Here is a 23,913-nt window from a genome sequence, read left to right on the forward strand (position 1 = left end):
CATGCTTAGAAAGTAGTAGCATACCCTGATTGTGCATTGGCAATAGCTGTGGTGGATGGGGAGGCTGTGGTAATGGAGCCGGCTGAGTGGTAGCAGGACTAAGTACAGCAGTAAACAAGTCTTCAACATCCTTTCCTCCAAGCTCTGAGTAAAATAATCACAGAAATAACATGAAAATTATTAGGACTCATTCAATGGGGAATGCCATCTTTTTATAAAGTGAAACAACAAAATACAAACATACCTGGAATTTTATATAACTTTCCAAGAATTGCTCCTAGAATAAAAAATTAGTAATAATTATCTATACAATATAGGGATATAAAATAGCATTTAATTAATAGAAAAAATATGAAAACAAGTCCAAACATAAAATTGCATGCAAAAAGCTTTGAAAGTCATATTTACTCATGTCTTTTAGAAAGCCTAGATGTAGGGCAAATATTTTACCATCTGTGACCATTTTGTCTAGCTCAGGACTGAGGATCCCATCTAGCTGCTCTTCACTTAATGGTCGTGAACTCTGACTGACACTTGGCTGAGGCAAAGAGGAAGCATCATCAGCAATGGGGCCAATATCTAAAAGAATAAGGTAAATAAATGAAAAGGTAAGTCCAGCACATGCACAAAATGGACAACATTATCTATATGCATTAACACACACATTGAATTAAAAGAAGCCTACATTTCTGAATTATAATTGTCAGGATTCTAGTAGTACTTTGGATAGGCTATTACTAAATTTAGCTACAATGTATCTATGAGGTTATATGACACTTGACATTATCTTTTCTTCAAAATAAGTACATTTCCTGAGGAACAAAAGACACAACTGATTTCAACTTGGCAACATCTGCAAAATTTAACTCTATTAAGAATCCATAAGACACCATTACATGAAAAAACTGTTCTAATTTGGAAAACAGTGGTATCATCAGGTCAACTGTCAAATACAATATGTGAAGCAGGATACACTCAGTTACAGCAGGATACAGCTTAATAATCATCTTTTGTAAACAATTTCAATTATAAATTTTAAAATATTTTATAATCTGAAAATATAAATTATGTTCATCACCTAATAACATCTAATAATAGTATCCTATCATCTATTTCTTTCTCAATGCCATTAGTCTTACATTTTAGTCTGCTTTTATTTAATTTTGTATTAGAAACTATTTAGAACAAAACCATTCATTAAAATTATTAAGGAAGTCACTGAAAGCACTATGCTTTAGCTGTACACAAGAAGGAAAAAGCAATGTATGGATTAGTGATGCATTAGCACTACTAATAAACACGCATGCACCTACAGGCTGCCAGCTGAGACCACTACTAAGAAAGCCTACTTCTAGTCAGTGCCATCCATCGCTCAGTTCTTACCAAAAGGGAAGGGTGAGCTCCCAACCTGGAAAGTGCATAAATCAAGACCTACAAGACCCAAACCAAATAAAATGGATGATTACCACAGAAGTGGGAAGGAAGGGAAAACACACAAAAATAGGAGAAAGTGCAGCAAGACTTTTAAGGCAACATGCCTTAAATCTGATGCAATTAGAAAGGTAACAGGAATGAGCAAACTTGCTATGTCCCCTCCTACAGCCAGTCAAGGAAGATCTAATACTGGCTTCGACACAGTCCAAAAAAAAAAAAAAAAAAAAGCAAAACATCAAAACCACTTCCGCTTCCATTATTGGAGAAAATAAAACTGTTCCACATCCATACAGCTCTTAAATCACAGAACAGAAATCAGGCAAACAGTATTCATGTATACCTGAATGATCAACTGATTTTGCAAGATCATCTGAGATTATTCCAAGAATGTCATCATCTGTGTTTAAGACTTCAGAAATATCAGCTAATGGGTCATCAGCAGTACCTAAATATAGTAAGTATATGAAAATTAAGTATTTTCCTAGACACGAAATTCTAAAATGTCCTAAGTACCTAGAATATAGCAGCTGCTGAGGCAACTGGCAGAGTGATAAAAATTTAAGACCATCACTATTTTAAGGAATTAAAAGCAAAGATACTTATCTTTTGATTAACAAAACATTAAAAATTCAGATTTTGTTTTCAAGACTGATGTATATTGACAAAAGAAATAAAAATTGGAAGACCATTAAGCAATAAAAATAAAATCAAAATCTTATAAAATAAAAACGAATTCATTAGTTAGGTGGCATAACTAAGAATGGCATCTAGAAAATACAGTACAATTTAAAAAAAAAAATGAAAGCAGACTTAGTATTTTGAAATTTCTAGCAAAGCACAAGCCAGGTATCCACTACTACTACTACTACTACTACTACTACTACTACTACTACTACTACTACTACTACTATTCTTTTCCTGTTTGAATAATCATTACTTGTTCACTAAACAACTATTTTAATATCTAAGAACTGTGTCTATGGACATTGTCCAAGCTACTGGAACAAGATGGAACTGTTAACAAATGACTTGTTCTCATAGGGCTCACTTCCTCATAAATAACACTAAAGTAGGGAAATAAAATAGGCTCTGAGGGATCTATTTGAAGAATAGGCAGAAATGTCATTTCTAGAGATGACTGGCCACAGATAAATTGTTACATTCAGTTTTTAACTATGACATTCCATACATGTGTATTATGCTTTGAACACATTAAAGCTTTATTACATGCTCACTTACAGCCCTACCCACTGGTGCCTTCTGTCCCCACAGTCTCTCTTATACTCTCTATGTACATGCATACACATGTATGTGCACATATATTCAATCTAGTTCCCCAAGAGCAAACATGATGTATTTGTTATCTAACCTTCTTGTAACCACCTCCCTATAGTTTTAGACTCCTTTCTCTCCCTAGAAAAATCCCACCGACTTTCAATTCATTCATACACACACACACACACACACACACACACACACACACACATTTTCTATACATTCATTTTCTAAATGTGAATTTTGGATATGAGAAAAAAAACTGTGACATATGTTTTTCTCATTTGAGGTATTTTGCTTAACATGATTTCCAGTTTCATTTTCCATTATATGTATGTGCATGTGAGTGTGCATGTGCAATGTTTTCTTATACAGTTATCTGTTGATGGACATCATCCTACTTCCACATCTTTGGTATTGTAAGGCTACAATAAATATAAATGTGCAAGTATTTCTGTGGGAAGCTGACTTCAGTTCTTTCACATATATACTTGTAGCTAGACGAGCACATACAGACCATCCCACAGCATATACTGAGTAGTAGCACAACTGGACCATATACTAGTTCATAATGATTTTCACAGTGGCTGTACTACTTTCCATTCCCACCAGCAGTCTCTCAGAGTCCCATTTCTACTGCATCCTCATCAGCATACGTTGCTGTTTTCTTAACCCAGCCATTCTGACTAGAATAAGGTGGAATCCCAGTAGTTTCAATCTGCATTACCTGCCACTGTCTCACTATGTAGCTTTTGCTGTCCAGGACTGCACATGTCTGCCCTTGAACTCACAGAGATTTGCTTGCCTCTACCTCTCCAGTGCTGGGTTAAAAGGGTGTGCCATCACACTCAACTAATTTGCATTTTCTTGACGGCTAAGCATGTTGAACACTTTTCATGTAATTATTGAACACTGATATTTCTTCTTTTGGAAACTTTCTAAGTCGCTTCCCTGTTGATTGACTAACTTTTCTGGGGGAGGGGGTGGTATTTAGCCTTTAGTTCTTTTAGATCTCTGTGAGGTTTTTTTGTTTGTTTGGTTTTTCAAGGCAGGGTTTCTCTGTGTAATTTTGGTGCTTTTCCTGGAACTCACTAAGATCCGCCTGCCTCTGCCTCCCGCGTGCTGGGATTAAAGGTGTGCGCCACCACCGCCCAGCAGCCTTTAGTTCTTTATGGAGTCTATATTAATTCTGTCAGATACATAGTAGAAAAAGATTTACTCTAATTCTGTAGGCTATCCACTCTACTGAGTGTTTCCTATTCTGTGCAGCTCCATTTTTATTTCATGCCATCTTATTTGTTGTATCTGGAATTATTTTCTACACTATTAGTGTCATTTTCAAAAAAATTCCTTGCTTACACCTTTATAAAGTATTTTATTAGTAGCAGTTGGTTTCAAGTCTTACAGTAAGTTGTTTGATCCACTTTTAATTAGTTTTTCTACAGTAAGAGATGGAAATTGAGTTTCACGTTTCTACATGCAAATATGCAGATTTCCCAGCATTACTTGTTGAAGATGTTACCTTTTCTTCCACATTTGTTTTTGGATAGTTGTCAAAAATTAGATAACTATAACTGTATTGAATTATTTCTGGATCTTCTATTCCATTCCGCTGTTTCATATGCCTGTATTTTATGCCAGAATCATATACGTGCTGCTAAAGTTCCATTGTATAATTTGAAATCTGGTATAGTGGTACATGCCTCCCTATCAGCACTGTTTTTTCTGCTAAGGACTGTGCTGTTTGTTCAGGGGCTTTTGTGGTTTCAATTGACTTTTCCCCACTTCGATGAAGAACTGCACTGTGATTTATTAAAGAGCGCAATGGTCTACAGACTTTTGGCAGTAAGTCCAATCTCAAAACAGTAATTCTGTGGATCTACGAACAGGAGCCATCTTCCCTTTTCCTAGTGTCATCTCCACTCCTTCTTCACTGTCGATCTTCATCTCCTTCATTAGGCTTATATCTGTGTACTGTTCTTTTAATGTATTGTCAACGGGACTAGTTTCCTAACTTCTCAGCAAATTTGCTACTAGTAAATAGAAAAACTACTGATTTGTGTGTATAAATTTTGTCACCTGCTACTTTGCTAAAAGTATTTATCAAATCAGACTTTTATGGGAAAGTCTTTTAGTACAGGATTAGACTGACCACAAAGAAAGATAATATAATTCCTTTCTTTCCTATTTTCTCATTTTTTTAAATCTTGCTTTGTTCCTATACTTTAATATTTCAAGTACTGTACTGAATAGAGAGTGGAGACAGTACTAACTCTTACCTGCTCGTCATTTCAGAGGTAGTGCTTTCAATTTACCAAATTTAGTATGTTGACTATAGAGTTTTCTCTATTATATCCTTGTAATGTTGAGGTATGATCCCTTTGAGCCTAATATCTTCATGATTAGAGAATCATGAGGAGATGTTGAACTTTGCTTTCTATGGCTATGTTTAAGTAGTTAATACTCTCTTGATTTGGGTGGTGGTAATGCATACATTTAAACCTCAGCACCTGGGAGGTGGAGTCAGAGGCAAGAGAGTTCAAGGCCAGAGTGGTCAACAAAGCAAGTTCTAGGAGAGAGGGAGAGATAGGAAGAGAAGAAGAGAGAGAGAGAGAGAGAGAGAGAGAGAGAGAGAGAGAGAGAGAGAAAGAGACAGAGACAGAATATCTCATGATTTAACTGATAGGTAATATGTGACTAAGAATTTATAATATTCAGCATTTTCTAGCCTTTTATAGTATGATTTTCCAAGTATCTCCTAATTATCCATTGAATTTCTTCAGTACTTGCTATGTCTCTTTTTTATCACTAATTTCATCTCCTTTTTCATCACTTTGGAACTCTTTTTTATTAATATGGTTAAAAGTTTGTTAAGACTCTTTCTCTTCTAAAAAAAAAAAATACATTTAGTACAGGGGAAGGAGGGAGAGAGCATGCATATGCCTCAGTCTGTGTGAGGAGGTCTGAGGAAAGCTTGCAGGAATTGGTTCTCTCCATCCACTATATGGCTCTTAGGGATAAAACTAAGGTCATCAGCTTAGCAGCAAGCAGAGGTAAGAGAATCTCTATAGAGCTGGAGGTCAGCCTGGTCTATACAGCAAGTTCTGGATCAGCCAGGTCTACATAGTGACACTGTTTCAAAACAAATAAAATAAGACCATTTACAATCAGGGTTACTATAGAAAGGAAGTTTGCTAATTAAAGTAATTTTTGGTTGTTTTCCTGACTGATTCCATTGTTGGTTCTTATCTTTCTCAATTATTTAGAGAGGTAAATAAAACAAAGGACAAAGTAGGTGAAGATACCGTAAGCATATGGAAATCAGCTATCCTAGCTGACACAGAAGGCCAGAGTGATTAAAGGAATCACAGGGAAAGTCAAAGAAACAGATACAGTAGCTGCTGCAAGCCTGGGCAAAGTTTTGAATAAAGTGGTGAAGCCTAGGTTTTACTGTGGAGGTTGAAGGGAAGTATAGGAATACTGGAAGACAAGCAGAACAGAATGGTGGAGAAAGGCAGGGTGGGAGGGGGGACATAGAAGCCAGGAGACCTTGTGCAATGTGAATGAAAGGTAATTCAAGTTACCACTGCATGGTAGACAAGCTGAAGTAGCTGAAGTTGACTTTGGGGTTTATTTTGAAAGTAGAGACAAATCTATGGTAAGTAAAATGAAAAGAGGAAGATTCTAAAAGTTTTTACCTAATTAAGTAAGAAAATAGTGAAACTCTTACTAAGGCTATCTATCACTAGTAAATACCTTAGCCACTCCACTAAAAACATGTGAAATTTTTAAGCTTTCATGTGTATTTTAAATAAAGGCAATGATTAAGAGCACTTTTTGCACTGGCAGAGGATACAGATTCAGTTCCCAATACCCACGTGTCAGCTAACAGCCAACTAGAACTCCAGTTCTGGGAGATCCAATGCCCTCTTCTGGCCTCTGTGAGCAGTGTACACATGGTGAACAAAACATACAAGCAGACAAAATATCCACATACTTAAAAATAAACAAATCTTTAAAAAAAAATACACACACACACACACACACACACACACACACACCCTACAGGACTGAGGATATGTCTCAGTGATTAAGAGCATTTGCTCACTGGGCAGGGCGGAAGTGGTGCACGCCTTTAATCCCAGCACTCAGGAGGCGGTCAGGAGGATCTCTATGAGTTCGAGGCCAGCCTGGTCTACAGAGAGCCAGGAAAGGCACTGAAACTACACAGAGAAACCCTATCTTTGGAGAGGAAAAAAAAAAAAAAAGAGCATTTGCTCTTGCAAAGGACTAGGTTTGGTTCCCAGCAGCTACACTGTAGTTTACGGCTATCTATAACACCAGTTCCAGGAAATTCAAGCTCTCTCTCTCTCTTCTTTTTTTTGTTATATATTAGACGTACATACATGCAGATAAAACATCCATATTTGTAATACCTAAACATTTAAATACATATTTATTTATACTTTAAATTAAGTACCTGTATGAAATACTTTATACAGGTTGGTATCTTTAAAAGAAAAAAACTACAGCTATGAGGGGTCATCTATGGTTGCTCATTGTGTGTGTGTGTGTGTGTGTGTGTGTGTGTGTGTGTGTGTGTGTGTGTTTGCATATGGAGAGGTGTTAAAGGCCAACTTCAAGTGTCATTCATCAAGTTCCACTCACCTTGTTCTTGGAAATAAGGTCTTTCACTGGCCTGAAGTTTGCTACGTAGATTGGGCTGGCTGTCAACAAGCTCTGGGGATCTTCCTATTTCCAACTTCCCAGTACTGGGATCACAAGCATATGTAACCATGCCCAATTTTTTTAACATGAGTTCTGAAATCAAACTCAGGGCCTTTAGCTTACAGGGCAAGTACTTACTAAAAAAAGCCCTTTTGTTTTTTAAGTAATTAAAATCTACTATATAAAAATTATATCATAAATTCTTTAAAGACTAGGTTTTAAAAACTTTATCCCTGGGGCTGGAGAGATGGCTCAGTAGATAAGAGGTCTAGCTACTCTTCAAAGGGACCAGGTTCACTTCATAGCATCCACATGGCAGCTCACAACCATTTCAAGTTAAACTCCAGTCTCTGGGGATTTGTGCCCTCTTCTGGCCTCCATGGGTATCATTTGCAAACATAGCACAGGGACATACATTCAGGCAAAACATCCATACACATAAAATAATAATAAATCTTATTTTTGAAAAAATGTGAACTTGTCTACATTAAATAAAATGTGCAAAAAGGCAACTTTCATTCATTAAACTTTATGTATAACTGAAAAAAACTACATTTATGTTTTGAAATGAATGCTATTCTAGTCTTCTAAGTTTGGCCTTACTATAAAATCATCACGCTTTAAGAAATTTTATGTAAGAAACTCATCAACATCTGTCCTATACTGTGTCCCCATACAACTCAGACCTTATCCTCACAAAATTTAAGTGCAAGTAACTTCCATTTAACTCAAGTCACATGTCATAATATTTATAACATAGCCTTGTGAAACCAACTTCAATTTAATGCTTCAAGTCACATGTCATAATATTTGTGACATATTCTTTAAAATACCTAGTCACTATACAATGTTTAAAACGTATGAATAAGAACTAATGAGTACTTAAAAACCAACATAAAATAAAACAAAGTATTTTTTGTTTGAATCTGGTAAGACTAAACAAAAAGCATCTTTCCATCCATCTTTGCTTTGATGTTGTAGAATCATTGTTTATGTGCTTAAGGGATAAGACTGCCTGCAACTATTTCAAGGAAGTCAAATCAAAAGTTAAAGTTTGCATATATTGTCCTTTGGAGTGTAGGACAGCCCTAAAGATACAAAAATCTTCAGGTACTCAAAACCCTTAAATTAGTCATTTGTTATTGCATATAAAAAAAAACCCTACAATATAAGAAAGTCAGCTGAATTTCATGACAGGACAATGCTAGGTGAAAAAAGCTTTAATGACTTAATACTAAAAGTCATTATTCAGTACATATCTACTTAAGATTTTTTTTTCTCTAAAATGAGTTTATAAAATTTAAGCCTAACAAATGGCAAAATAAGCCTGCCAGAAAAACACTGCACTATAACTAATAGTACTGTAAGAGTCTAGAAGAAAAAAAAAGAAGAAATAACATTGTGATTCTCTTACATTGACATAAATACTTAAAAACACATGTGCTTCCTCTCTTTCCCTCACTTTATTTTTTTCTTAATGAGGCAAGGGGTCTCATGCTGCCCAGAGTGCCTTTGAACTTACTACATAATGAAGTGTATCTTGAACTTGATCCTCCTGCTTCCACTTCTCAAATGGGAACATAGGCACGTGCTACCTCATCCAGTTTAGTAGGTGCTAAAGATCAAATCCAATGCTTCATGCATGACAGCCAAAGATTCACTAATTGATCTACATCTTCAGCCTCCTTCATGACTATTTTTTAAAACTGCAATTAAAGTTTGTATAGATAGTATTTATGTGTATCTCTGTATCACATCCTATGCATGTGTTCATGTGTAGAGTGGAAGACAACCTCAGGTGTCATCAGGAAAATCCGCCTCCCTTCAACATGGAGTCTCACTGGCCTGAGCTCACCAATTAAGCTAGAATGTCTGGGCAGCAAGCCACAGTGATCCTCCTGTTTCCATATCCTCAGTATTGGGATTACAAGTAAACATCACCATATCCAGAATTTCCAAATGGGTTCTAGGGATCAAACTTGGGTCCTTGTAACTGCAAGGCAAACTATTTAACTACAGAGCCATTCCTCAGCTCTCCCTCTTCTGATTTTTAACAGTCCCTTCATTTCCTACTTCTGTACAGTGGTTCTCAACAACAAACAATTTTGTTCACTAATGATTTAAGAAAACTGAAGACATATATACATTTATTTATTTGTTTGTTTAGGTTTTTTGGAGACAAGATCTAACTATGTAACTCTGGCTATCCTAGAACTTACTATATAGACCAGGCTGACTCAGTCATTTTTTAATTTTTTTTCTTCCAAATGAAATGTTAATCACTCAGAGTTCAGAGTTCCAAGGGGGGGGGGGGGAAGCCGTAAGCTATCAGTTTTCAAGACTATGATGCCTAGATAATTTGTCTGAAATAATGACATCCTCTACAAGTGCTAAGATTAAAGGTGTGCATCACTATACTCAGGAGAAATTTTTGATAGTCATGACCTCAGGAGGTCAGAAGTGACAATAAATATACTGCAAGACACTGGAGAGCCCCTTTTCACAACAACGAACTAACTGCCACAGAGTGTCTGTCAGTGGTGAGAAACTACATGTGTATATATCACACTATCTACAAACAAGTCTGAACTGTGGACATTCATTTGGCAGATTTTTGTTTGTTTTTCGAGACAAGGTTTCTCTGTACATCCCTGGCTGTCCTGAACTTGCTTTGTAGACCAGACTTGCCCTCAAATTTAGAGATTGTCCTGCCTCTGTCTCCCGAGTCCTGGGATTAAAGGCATGTGCCACCACTCCAGGCTTCATTTTGCAGTTTTTGACACATTACAATTTCTTTGGGTTGTGTAACTGACACTGTCCATGGGTAAAGTATAAACTGAAAGTTTTCTCTCAAAACTCCTGATTTTGGTGATTATTACACTGGTTATTATTAAAACGACAAGTCGTTTGAAAAGTCTTACAGAATTTTCTACAAAAAAAATCTATATTTACTGAATATAAATTATATTTCAGTAATGTATATGAGATCAAACAGAAGTATTTAAGAAGTATTTTATAATAACTATAAGGTAAATGACATGTGGCATAAAGAAAATACCTGTGAATTAATCTACATACCCTGAGTTCCAGGTTTTGCTGAAGCAGAAGATGAACTCAGTAGCGGATCTGAGGAAGGATCCAAGAAACCTGTTTTATATGAAAGCTGAGCTGCATCTTCTGATAGATTATCTAAACTCAGCTTGTTTTGTCTGCTGGTATCTAGAAGATCTTTTCCAAAAAATGCTTCCTAGACAAAGATGAGCACATAAGAAAATTATTAGTTCTAAATTCTATAAAACTAACAATATCCTGCCATCATTTTGACAAGAAAAACTTTGCATTTAACAATATAAAAACTAAATACAGAAATATACAGAGATCCTGTTGAATTTGAATTGACTGTGTTAAATTAATATTGATATCTTTCTCAAAAACAAAATTAAACAAATATAAACACAATGTGTCAAATGTGTTTATAGAAACCGTAAAATAATTCATTTTTCAGAGACTAATCTACAATCAAATTTTAGAGTTGATAAGATGTTTTGGTGTTATTGGCTCTTTAATTCATAGCACAGGCATAGGCACAGCTTTACAAATGCCATCAGTATTTACAGATTACCTACTGAGGATAACACAAGATTCTGATCTATTACTTTAGGATCTGCACACCTCAAGGGTCTGCAGTAATCTCATGCTGAAGCATATACCCACATCAGAGGACTTATACTACGAATCTGAAGGACTTCAGCCCATGCATGGAACATTTGTGTGTGAGCTATGAAAGGCTGCTGGCTTTCAGTTTATCTACTGAGATGAACACTTCTCCTCCAGAAGGGCAGTGCTTCAAGGTGAGTTCTCAGAACTCCTCAAGATCAACGCAGAAGATGAAAAGAGAACCTCCGGACTTCAACCCAGCAACACTGAATTAGCAGATTCTCTACTCTGTGGCCTCTCTGGATAAAGGATTCCAGGGAGTTTGCAGGAGCTAGGAACACTTATTATATACCTGCCACACACACAGAAATAGAAGGTTCACAGGCACTCTTTTTCATAACTCTTTAAGAAAAATGGCCCCAGCATCCATAGCGGGTAGATAGATCAATGTTCATACTACAAAGTGAAGGGGGGCAGTGGACTGTGTTTCTTTGCAGCACTGGAGATTGAAGCTGTAAGCTGAAACTCAGGCCTCACACGTTAGGCAAGAATGTTTTTCACTGTGGTATATCCCCAGACTGAAATACAGATTTTAAAAGCAAATAGAGTGGACAAGTGAGATAACTCAGCAGATGAAGGTACTTGCCATAAAACATGACAATCTCAGTTCAATTCTTGGGAATCACACAGCAGGAGAGAACTGATTTCTGTAAGTTGTCCTCTGACCTCCACATGTGTGTCATGGGATATACAAGTACACAAAATTATTTAAAAGCATATAAACCCATATTATCAAAGAAAAGTTCTGAAATATATAACCAAAAGAAAGAAGGCTAAAAAATAGGTCAAACAAAATGTACAAATGAAGACTTCCGTAAGAATATAAAATAAATTACACAAAATTTGGGGGGAGGGGGCAGAAAATGTTTGTGCTACCTGGTTTTATGTCAACTTGACACAAGCTACACTCATTTTAGAAGAGGGAACCTCAATTGATAAATGTCCCCCATCATATTAGCCTGTGTGCAAACCTATAGTGGATTTCCTTGACTGACAGTTGTGGGAAGGCCAAGCTCACTGGGGATGCTGCCAACCCCAGGGACTATAAGAAAGCAGGTTGAACAGGTCATGGAGAGCAAAGCCAGTAACCAGGAGCCCTTCCTAAGGCCTCTGCTTTAGTTCTTGCTTATAGATTCCTCCCTGACTTCCCTTCTATTGAGTGTGACTTGAGAGTTTTAAGCTGAAATAAACCCTTTCCTCTCCAAGTTGTTTATGGCTATGTTGTTTTATTACTGCAATAAAAACCCTAACTAAGACAATGTTAATAGTACTAATTTCAGAACAGGCATTCGAGGGCTGAGGCATGGACTCAGTAGTGAAAATGCTTGCTACACTAGTGTATGGAATGGAGCTAGAATCCCCAGAATCCATGTAATGCCAGCACAGTAGCACATGTCAGTAATCCCAGTGCACCTACAGCAAAATGGAAGGCAGAAAAGGGAGAATCCCCAGATGCTCATAAACCATCTAGTATGTTACACACAGTAAAGCAGCAGAGAACCTGTCTCAAAAAAGATGCAAGGTGAGGAGCAATATTTGAAGTGGTCTTTTGACTTCTCTCTATTCAAATACAATGACACACTTGCATAACCCCAACACACACACACACACACACACACACACACAGAGGGAGGATTGAATTCTGGCAGATATTTTATATCTTATTCAAATTTTTCAGATTTTTAAAATGAATAAGCTATTTCACTATGAAAATTTTATTTGAAAATCTACAAGGCTATAATAATAAAGAATGCTGAAGAGCATAAAACATCTTTATGTTTAGAAATCAATCACTAGTGTAATATCATAAGTATAAAGTTCAGTAACCTGAGACCACCATTAACAATACTTCTAATGACTCATGATGACTTTCTTCACATTTAAAGTTTGTAATAATCTAATGAATTTGGTAAGCTTTACTGTTTTTGTCTTTATTTGTTCCTCTGTGTAATCCTGGCTGTCCTTGAACTCAGAGATCAACCTGCCTCTGCCTCTGCTTCTGCCTCCAAGTGCTGGGATTAAAGGTGTAAATTTTTCATTCCTTAGAGTAAACATCAAAGAGAAGCTCCATGTGGTTTTCAACCAGACATTGTGAGTACAGACCTAGGACAAGATCTCTTTACAGACACATGATTACACACGCCCAAACGCATGTGTGGATATAAAAGATAACTTGTAGGGGTCGGTTTTCTCCTTCCTCAATGTGGTTCCAGGGATCAAACTCAGGTCATCAGGCTTAGGAGCAAGAGCTTTTACCTGCTGAGCCATCTCTACAGATTAATATTCGATATTTTTAGAGGTTCCTTTAAAACCAGACATATTGGCTCTTACCTGTAGTTCCAACACTACAAAAACAGAGCCAAGAAGATAAGCAGTTCAAGATCATCCTTAGCTACACATCAAGTTTCAGGCCAATCCAGGCTACATTAAAACTGTCTTTAAAAATAAACAAAATACAAAAATCAATTAAACAAGCACACATGCATCAAAAAATAAATAAAAAAATTTAAAAAAAAAACAGGGAAGGAAAAAATAGCCAAGAGAGTATGTTTAAATGCTCTTTTGAAAACAGCTGGCTTCTATACTTTGATAATCAGCTAAAGGAGTTTCCTAAATATGGATTACAGATAACAAAAGACCAATAGGTGAAGGAGCAGATAACTTTCTCAGTACATCCACAAAAGAAAACGACAAAAAGAGGTAAGGGGCCCAAGTGTAGTGGTGCATGCCTTTTATCCTGGTTATTAAAAATCTAAGGAACCCAATTCATTTATATGCCATTCACTTATATTAGAAAATGAACATGGGGCTGGAAATGGAAAGATGGCTCAGTGGTTAAGATTACTTGTTACTTGTCCAAAGAGTACCAGCACCAATATGGGGGCTCACAACTATATGAAACTCTAATCTCAAGGGATCCAACATCCTCTTCTGGTCTCTGTGGGCACCAGGTAATGATGTGGTGCACAGACATACTTAGACATACAAAATACTCATACACATAAAATAAAGAATAAATTAGCATCTCACATTACCCTGTCAAAAAACATGCAATTAAGGTCTTTTTGTTGTTGTTAAATTGTTAAAACAGCTTTAAATGCAGGTTTAGGGGCTACGGATGCACTTCAGTTAGTATAGTGTGTGCCAAGATGTATGAAACCCAGGGTTCAAGACCAGCAAGGTTACAAGAGACACTGTATATATGAAGGAGAGAGGAAAGGAGGGAGGGAGAGGTTTATAGTAGAGGATTACTTTATTAGTTTTTAAAAACAGATTATAGGAATACATATTACTTATAAGACCAACAGCCTTTTAAATACCCTGCTTTAAAGAAAAAATATTGGGTTGAGGATTTAGCAAAAGGCTCTGGGTTCGAACCTCAGCTCAAAAAAAAAAAAAAAAGAAAAGAAAAGAAAAGAAAAAGAAAAAATATCAAGAGCCAAGTATAATGGTATATGTCTTTTAATCCCATCAGTCAGGAGGCAGAGGCAGACGGATCTCTGTGAGTTCAATGGCCAGCCTAGTCTAAACAGTGAGTTACAGGTGAGCCAGGGCTGCATAGTGAGACCCTGTCTCAGAGGAGACAGACAGGGTATGGGGTAGAAGGAAGAGGAAGGGGAAGAAGAGGAAGGGAAAGGGCAAGAGGAGAGGGGAGCAGAGAAGAGGAAGAAAGCAGGAGAGGAGGAGAGGACAGGGAAGGGCAGGGCAAGAACAAAGAAGCACATAAAGACAATCAACCCCCGCCCCCTGAAAGTATTTTTCTACTGATAAAACTACTGTTAAAAAAAAAAAAAAACAGTACAGGAGCTGAGGAGATGACTCAGTGTGTGAAATGCTTGCTATGTAAGTATGAGGATCTATGAGCAGATCCCTAGACACCCAAGATAAAGAAAGAGGGTCTATAACTCCAGACAGAGTGGGTGTAGAAGAATTAGCAGAGACAAATAGATCCCAGAGGCTCATTAGTCAGTCAGAATGGCCAAAACATGAGCGACCTCTAAGTTCAGTGAAGATACTCTATGGCAAAAATAAGAAGTGGGTGGTGAGGCAGCTCATCAGGTAAAAGCATTTGTTGTGCAAGCCTGAAAAACCAGATTCCATAGGGGAAGGAGAGAACTGACTCGCCAAAGTGGTTATCTGACATCAATGCCAACACCATAGCAGGCACCTCACACGTAATAATACTAAATAATACTAAGATGGAAAGTTTTAGAGGAAGAAATCAGATGTGAATTTCTAAACACACATGCACAGGCTTACTATTCATATACACACCTGTAACAGACACACAGAGTCTCATTTAAAGGATAAGCTCTGTAACCAGCACACAGACAGTTAAGAGGCTAGTAGTCTAGGGGCTGGGGAGATAGCTCAGCAGGGAAAGTGCTTGCTTCATTAACGTGAAGATCTAAGTTCAGTCCTTAGAATCTATGTTAAAAATTCTTCTGGGCGCCGGGCGGTGGTGGCGCACGCCTTTAATCCCAGCACTGGGAGGCAGAGGCAGGCGGATCTCTGTGAGTTCAAGGCCAGCCTGGTCTACAAAGCGAGTTCCAGGAAAGGCGCAAAACCCTGTCTCGAAAAACCAAAAAAAAAAAAAAAAAAAAAAAAAAAAAATTCTTCTGGGCAGGCTGGAGAGATGGCTCAGAGGTTAAGAGCACTGGCTATTCTTCAAGAGGTCCTGAGTTCAATTCCCAGCAACCACATGGTGGCTCACAACCATCTTAATGAGATCTGGTGCCCTCTTCTGGCGTGCTGGTGTACATGCAGGCAGAACACTATATACGTTAAAAAAAAAATTCTGGTGGCCTATGCTTGTAAATCTAGTGCTGATTCAATGAATCCCAAATCAATGAAAGACTCTGTCTAAAAGTCTAGTAAGTAAGTAAGTAAGTAAGTAAGTAAGTAAGTAAGTAAGTAAGTAAGTAAGTATAAATAAATAAATAAATAAATAAATAAATAAATAAATAAATAAATAAATAAATGAGGACAGCTGTGGAACAACCCTGAGATTGACCCTTGACCTCTACCCACAAAGAATGTGTATTCACATCTATACTACTACAAACACACAAGTATATATACACAAAGTTAATGACAGTAATCTAATTACTAGAGAAGAAAATTAAGTAAGTTATCTTGTAATTAAAAATGTATTTTAAGACAAACATATAGGGGTGTGGTGGCACACACCTTTAATCCTGGCCACACACCTTTAATCCTGGCGCTTGGTGGGGAGAAGCAGGTGGATCTCTGAGTTTGAGGCCAGCCTGGTCTACAGAGCTAATTCAAAATAGCCAGGGCTACAGAGAAACCTTGTCTCAAAAAGACAAACATATAATCACTAATGGAAAATTAAAGTTAAAAAATATACGGAACGTAAGTAACATAATTAAGGTTAAAAAAAATATACATAATTTAAAACCTTGTTCTGGCCAGGTGGTGGTGGTGCACACCTTTAATCCCAGCGCTTGGGAGATAGAGGCAGGTGGATCTTAGTGAGTTCGGGAACAGCCTGGCCTATAGAGTGAGTTCCAGGAGAACCAGGACTGTTACACAGAGAAACCCTGTCTGGAAAAACAAAACAAAACAAAACAAACTTGTTCTGTATCAAAAGAATAGTGTTAAATGCTAAAATTAAGATAGACACTTAATGATCGTGTATTCCAATTCAGTTTTTACCCATGAAGAAATAAAGAAGTGGAAAGAATAAATAATGTACTAAGGAACTGAGACAAGGATGTTTACAATCTATATCCTGCCTCTAACATGACATTCTCCCTAATATATCTTTAAATTCTTCTGTGACTTAATGTTTACAATAGAAACTAGAAAGATTTCATCTTTTTTTTTTTGTAGTCTACATTTACCAAGAATATTTTCTTCATAATTATAGATGTCTTTTTGGAAAGCAAATAACAACAACAACAAATGTTCAGTATAGCCAAGCATGTTAGCAAACACCTTGTAATGTAAAAACTTAGGAGGCTGACTCATGAAGATCAGGAGTTCAAGGCCAGTTGGGACTTAATAGCAAGACCCTGTATCAAAAATTTACAATAATAATTCTCTCATTAAAAAGTTCTATAAGTAATTAGCAATTCTTAAAACTATGATTTTGGCTGCTAAGAAATTTTTTCAATTAAATTAACCACAATAAATTGTATTGAAATATGGAAATATCAAAAAGAGTCGGGTTTGGCATGTGCATATATATGTATGGTTTTAAAGAAGAATTTCCCATCCTGAAAGTGTCTTTGTTATAGCCAACAGCACATTTAAAATTGAGAAAGTATGAGAGAGAGAGAGAGAGAGAGAGAGAGAGAGAGAGAGAGAGAGAGAATATAAGAATATAATACAAACTTCATTGGGCTGGAACAAAGCTCAGTACAGGGTAACTGCCTGTGTTCACAAGACTCTGGCTCTGATCTCCAGGACTTCATGTGCACACATACACACATTACTTCATGAAAAAAAAAAAAAAAAAAAAAAAAAAAAAAAACAAACATCAAAGCACACACAAAAGCAAATTCTTCATTCTTTGATGGAGCCTAGTAAAGTGAACGTCATTTATGACAATCAGGGAAAAAATACACAGAAGGAGTAGGATGTTAGCAAAACAAGCATTAAAAAAGAAAACACAAGACAAAAAAAAAAAAAAAAACACCCTCAAAACATTTCCTAATTAGCAAACCACGCAATAAAATATGAAGCGGAATATTACTTGTAAATAAGCAGGAAAGGTTTCTTCAAGCTTATTTTTCCTTTTTCGGTATCTCTTCTTTATTTTTTCAGTGCTTTCAGCAACAGAAACAGGCTCATCAACTAGAGTATCTGGTAACTGCTCACTCCAGCCTGAAATAAGAGCCATGTTTATAAATATATAATATTTTTTTCCTGAAAAATACGGTAATTTCATAGCTTACCAATACGCATAGTTAGGTAGAAACAAACAAGTTTTTATATCACACAAAGATCTTAAAGCACATTTCTAAATTTTAAACACCTTGAAAATTCCATTTCATATCTATTTAGTATTAGTACAATTCCTATCCTTTCTTCTTGGTGGGGGTGAGGGGAGGGTTAGGGCTGACCTGGAACTTACTATGTAGACCTGGCTGGCCTTGAACTCACAGAAATCCACCTGCCTCTGCCTCCCAAGTGCTAGGATTAAAGGTATATGCCACAAGGCCTGGCTCCTATTCTTTCTAAATGACTAGCATTCCCAAGCAAAGCAAAAACATGATTTCCTAAACAGTACATTTACAAATTTCAAAGGATAAAAACACCAGATATTCAGAATTATGAGGAAATGGCTACTCATAAACTCCTAAAGAAAATTCAGTGGATATGGATAGCACTTTTTTTTGCAGGTAACACAGTTTGCTAAAAAAAAAAAAAAGAAGTACAACCATTACCAATGGAAACCACCAACCCATTAGAATTACCTCTTGCAGTGCCAATAGCAAGTACTTGTCATAGAACTTGAAAAGCTAAAAAACCAAATGCCTCCCCAGAAAACTCACAAATGAGACAGGGCCCTAAAGTCTATTGCAGTAAAACAAAATAAAAGCAAACCTGAATTTGTATAACATGGGGGCGAGGTGGTGCTTTAAGCTTGAGGATTTTAACATAAGTAACCGTAGGAAAATAGGACCTCAATCAAGCCTAAAAGTAACAGATGGAAATTTCTGAAAGAAATTACCTTCAATGCAGCTATTAAAAACTCTAAACAATACCCCTTACACACCTCACCAAATATCATGGACTCACACCTATGAAAACTTTAGCCAAAATGAATCTTTCCTTCCATTAAAGGATAAAGAAATCTAAACAGAGAATGAGTCCCGTACCCAAAGAAAGGACTTTTTAGGAGACATAAATGAATGAATATACAAACAAACAAATAAAGAAACAGTGCCTTTCACATATGGACAATTAAATACTGTAGCAGACACAGAGAGTGCTATCAAACGGGTAAAGGCTTCAAACATTTTATATTATAAATCAATGAATTACATGAAGAAATAAAAGACAACTGAGAGTAGAAGGTCTAATATGAAATTATAAAATAATTAAACATCAAAAAGGTAACAGAAGAGTAAGAAACTATTTGAAATAAAATATGCAACAAATAAATTTGCTTTGGTTTTTATTAGAAACAACTAAAAATGCTGAACTAAAAAACAGGTATAAAGAAATTATCTGGATAATTGAAAACAGAGGAAACATACAAAATAGTTTTATTACATATATTAAATTCTTTAATTAGGGATTCTTAAACCCATGCTAAGTCAAAGAAGAAACTTCTTGAAAATCACTACAATTCTCCCTAAAAATAGAAAGCAATTTCTGATTTTTTTAAAATTCATTAAAGTTTCAAAAGGAAAAAAAGACTACCTTTGCAAAGGAAGGAATGCTACAAAGACATGATAAAAACATTACAAATTTCTTCCTATTCCATTTTTTAAAAAAATAGAAGCATACAGCTTATGATCAACAGTGATGACAAACACTTTTTAAAGTGAAAACACAAAGTGGATCACTTTTTGGATTTTTAAGACAGGGTTCCTCTGTATAACCCTGACTGTCCTGAAACTAGCTCTGCAGACCAGGCTGGCCTTGAACTTGGGAGATCTGCCTGCCTCTGCCTCCTGAGTACTGGGATTAAAGGTGTGCACCAGCGCCGCCTGGCCAGGGAAGCACTCATAGAAAGGTCTGGCTTGAACAATGACTTTGCTTTTTCTTAAGCAAGGGTGAAAAAATGTACTCATGTATTTATAAAATATGATCCTTAAGATTTGTTGGGTGGGGCTGGAGAGATGGCTCAGTGGTTAAGAGAACTGATTGCTCTTCTAGAGGTCCGAGTTCAGTTCCCAGCATCCACATGGTGGCTCACAACCATCTGTAATGAGATCTGATGCCCTTTTCTGGCCTGCAGGCATTCATGTGGACAGAACACTATATAAATAATAAATAAATAAATAAATCAAAAGAAATGCTTTTAAAAAAAAAACAAGATTTGTTGGGCTACCCAGTCACTTTCAATTAAATTAAATACCCTGTAAGTATAAGTAATATATTAAGTCACTACGACAGGCAAAGAGAGGCCTTTGTTAAAGTGGACAGAAAGTATCTGATAAAACTAAGTTATCCCTTTACTCTTCTTATTTAGCACAGGAAACATTTCATTGGGGTGAATGGTAAGGTCTTAAAGTCCTAAAGAAAAGGTGAGGAGTACAGCGCATCAGAGAATGTGAGCTTAGCACTGCAAGACCCTGGGTGCCGTCCAGAGCAGTGAATGGAAAGCAGGGAAATGGTGGTGTGTGCCTGTAATTGCAGCACTGGGGAGGCTGAGGCAGGAATATCATGAGTTTGAGGAAGCCCTAGGCTATATAGGGAAATGGCCACCAGCCTGAACTAACACTAACTATAAGACTAGACCCTCTCCCTCCCTACACCTACGCACTAAAACAACCCCCCCCCAAAAAAAAACCCTCAAAAGAATAGACCAAACTCTATAGCATTCAACTACATCTTCCCACCAGAAAGAAGCACAAGACAGTATGTAGCATCATCATTTTAGTGACTGCTCATTCCAACAGAGTATCAATCCTAAGGAGTTAAACCAAAGAAAATCAGTACTATACCATCATCTCTGCTAGATAACTGCTCAGATATAGAACCTGAAGAATCTTTTCTGATCACCGATCTTTTGGCTTTTCCTTGTCCTGTTCGACTTCTTTGTCGTACCATAAATCCACCAATACCTACATAAAACAGAAATCACATAAAGTAATAAATAATTCTCTCTAGAATTCTACAGCAAGAAGAATAGTTTTGTCTTTAATGGTGAACTTTTTTCTAAACTCAGTTGTATGTTTAATATAAATTAATGTGTATGGGTTTGTGACATGGGGGGGCCGAGTGTATGTGTGGGAGCACACGTGTGTTTATGTGGGGGGTGTGCACATATGTGCATGTGGAGGCCAGAAGCGAACCACTGAATTTTATTCTTGATCTCTCTTCACCTTATACATTGTGGCAGAATATTTCACTTGAAACCAGAGGCTGCAGATTCAGAATCCTTTGTCTCTTGACTCCTGAATACATGGATTAGAGCACATGGAAGCCCACCAAACTTTTACAAAGGTGCTGAGCACCCAAACTCTGGTCAGTGCTCATGATTCCATGGCAAGCACTTTACCTGTTAAGCAATCCCTCCAACTTTAAAAATCTCGTTTTTCTTTAAGTACAGAGGTTGGAAGTAAAAATAAATGTCAAAGTCACTGTTATTACTTACATCAAACAATAATTACAACTTGCTAGTATATGGAAAGAATTACTTGCATTTCCTCTTCTAGAGATCAGAGTACACACTAAATGGAAGACACAGCTTGAATATTAAGAACTGACTGATACATCTCTGTTTGCCCTTCTGTAATTGTTAAGTTATAGCTCCTGAGAAGAGCACAGCAGACTGTATGCATGGTGAGCATGAAAACTGAACAAGAATACACTAACACTCATTGATCAATATAACCTCAGCGGTACTATCTGGCTATCCCATGTCAGAAAGGCAAGAAGTCACATGACACATGAATCTCTTGGAGCTAGGAAAACAAAATATGGAGCCAAGCTATAAAATTCTGTCTACTACCTAAACTTGGGCAAGTTATTTTACTCTTCAGTACATTCACAGTATAATACACACCACCTACCCATATCATAAGTATAAGCAAAATTAAATCAGTAAAATGATTAGCAATTTTAACAGTGCCTGGCACTAAATCGTATACGTTTTTGTCATGATCTGTCTAGTAAAGTGCTTTGCAACACCCCTCAAATAAGGGAGGTCACCCATGTACGGCAGAGAAAGACAGAATAAAACAGCATTAAAATTCTAACAGGAATATACTCTATCTAAAAACATAAATATACTCAGAAACATAATAATTAAAAAGACGTGAAATAAGTTGCTATGACAGATGTGTCACTACCCATCTTGGAGAACACAAATGGAAAGTTTTCACCTACAACCAGTAAGATACAATCCACCAAAACAGAGATTGCACTAATCTAATACTTCATAACTGAAAACAGACATTAATAAATGAGCCTTCAAAAGCCTACAACTTCTGATGAGAAATTTCAATACCTTTCTTACTCTAAGTTAAAAAAAAACAAACAAACTATGAAATACACTAGGAAAGCAAGAATTTAGGGGTAGAGAGATGATAAGTGGTTAAGAACACTTACTCCTCTTGCAGAGGACCTGCCTGGGTTTGGTTCCCAGCATCTAAACAGCATCTCATAATTCCTTCTCAATTCCCAATTTTAGGGTATCTGATACCCTCAAGCGTCCATGGGCTCCTGAATTCATGTGGTGCACATAAACTCACACTTGCTCACACACATACATATAAATAAAAATGAACTAAAAAAATTTTTAGCAGAATTTAATTACTCATTGTATAAATTGCACTACAAGTTCAACAAGGTGTTTTGTTCACCTTTGTGTCTGCATAATTACTGAAGTTTTGTTTTGTTTTGTTTTTTGTTTTTTGAGATAGGGTTTCTCTGTGTAGTTTTGCACCTTTCCTGGAACTCACTCTGTAGACCAGGCTGGCCTCGAGCTCACAGAGGTCCACCTGGCTCTGCCTCCCAAGCAAAGGCGTGCGTCACCACCGCCCGGCATTACTGAACTTTTAAAACATAAAACTATTAGAAAATGAATGCTTAAAGGAGAACTGATTAAGTAAAGAAAATACAAGAATTGCTTTCAAAGACGAACATAAATAAAAACCAACTAAGTAACATGTTTAATAAATGGTTAACATTTGGGATAAGGATTTATTGTCAAGTATTCACATTTTCAATGTAAGGAATCCATCAGTTCCATGTAAGATGCTACACATAGTCTTGGTTATTTGAATTATAAGTCATTTTTATTGCTGTTGTTGTAATTGTTATTAGTAAATTAGCCAAGTTTTGTTATATTAAAATGTCTAGCTTGGGGCCTAAAAAGATGGTTGAGCTGTTCTTCTGGAGGACCCTGATTCAATTCCCAGCACCCACATGGTGGCTCACAACTATTATTTAGCTCCATCTCCAGGGCTGACACCTTCTTAGTGGCCTCTGTGGGTACCAGAAACTAATAAGATGCATTTGCAGAAAACACCCATACACATCTGAGAGAGAGAGAGAGAGAGAGAGAGAGAGAGAGAGAGAGAGAGAGAGAGAGAGAGAGAGAGAGAGAGCGCGCGCGCGCGAGCGTGCATGTGTCTAGTTGACATACTCTACCTGGTCTGTATGGTTTTCTTTTCCTCTTTTTTATGCCATCTGTTCCTTCTGCTCCCTTAGTTTCATCATCCACAGCTTCCCGCTCAGGACTAGATTCTGATTTTCCATCACAGTCCATAAGTTCTCCTTCTGGAAAAAGTAAATGTATGGATGAAACTGGGCAAGTCTATCAAATACAGAAACCTTAACCAAAAAAGACAAACAAAAACAACCAAACAAAAAAACAACCAAACAGAAGAAGTAAAGCAAAAGAACAGGAACCCTTTCTAATCTTATGTGCCTAGAGTGTCTGAGAAGTAAAGACAAAAGGTTAAGTGCCTTAGGATGGGGGTAGGAATTATGATGCATGACCCAGTGTTGTGTTCCCAGGGAGTATGACATGCTGATTAAGAAAGAGGAAACAAAGCTCATAAGATATCTATCAATCAAATTTATTTAAAGCAACTTGTCTTTAAACAA

At 36.8% G+C, this 23,913-nt stretch overlaps 1 protein-coding gene across 4 annotated transcripts in view; it reads right to left on the reverse strand.

The window, feature by feature from the left end:
- Kmt2c (lysine methyltransferase 2C) overlaps positions 1 to 23,913 on the reverse strand; it is a 235,888-nt gene that overhangs the window by 56,579 nt on the left and 155,396 nt on the right. For all 4 annotated transcript variants that reach the window (XM_059257756.1, XM_059257757.1, XM_059257755.1 and 1 more), the window contains exons 24-31: positions 23,455 to 23,583; positions 20,802 to 20,921; positions 17,876 to 18,006; positions 10,516 to 10,684; positions 1,775 to 1,879; positions 451 to 579; positions 245 to 277; positions 25 to 144 (exon numbers count right to left, since the gene is read on the reverse strand). In XM_059257756.1, coding sequence (XP_059113739.1) covers positions 25 to 144; positions 245 to 277; positions 451 to 579; positions 1,775 to 1,879; positions 10,516 to 10,684; positions 17,876 to 18,006; positions 20,802 to 20,921; positions 23,455 to 23,583 — 936 coding nt within the window. The remainder of the gene's footprint in view (positions 1 to 24; positions 145 to 244; positions 278 to 450; positions 580 to 1,774; positions 1,880 to 10,515; positions 10,685 to 17,875; positions 18,007 to 20,801; positions 20,922 to 23,454; positions 23,584 to 23,913) is intronic.

This window comes from Peromyscus eremicus, chromosome 3, assembly GCF_949786415.1.
Source record: "Peromyscus eremicus chromosome 3, PerEre_H2_v1, whole genome shotgun sequence".
Taxonomy (NCBI): domain Eukaryota; kingdom Metazoa; phylum Chordata; class Mammalia; order Rodentia; family Cricetidae; genus Peromyscus; species Peromyscus eremicus.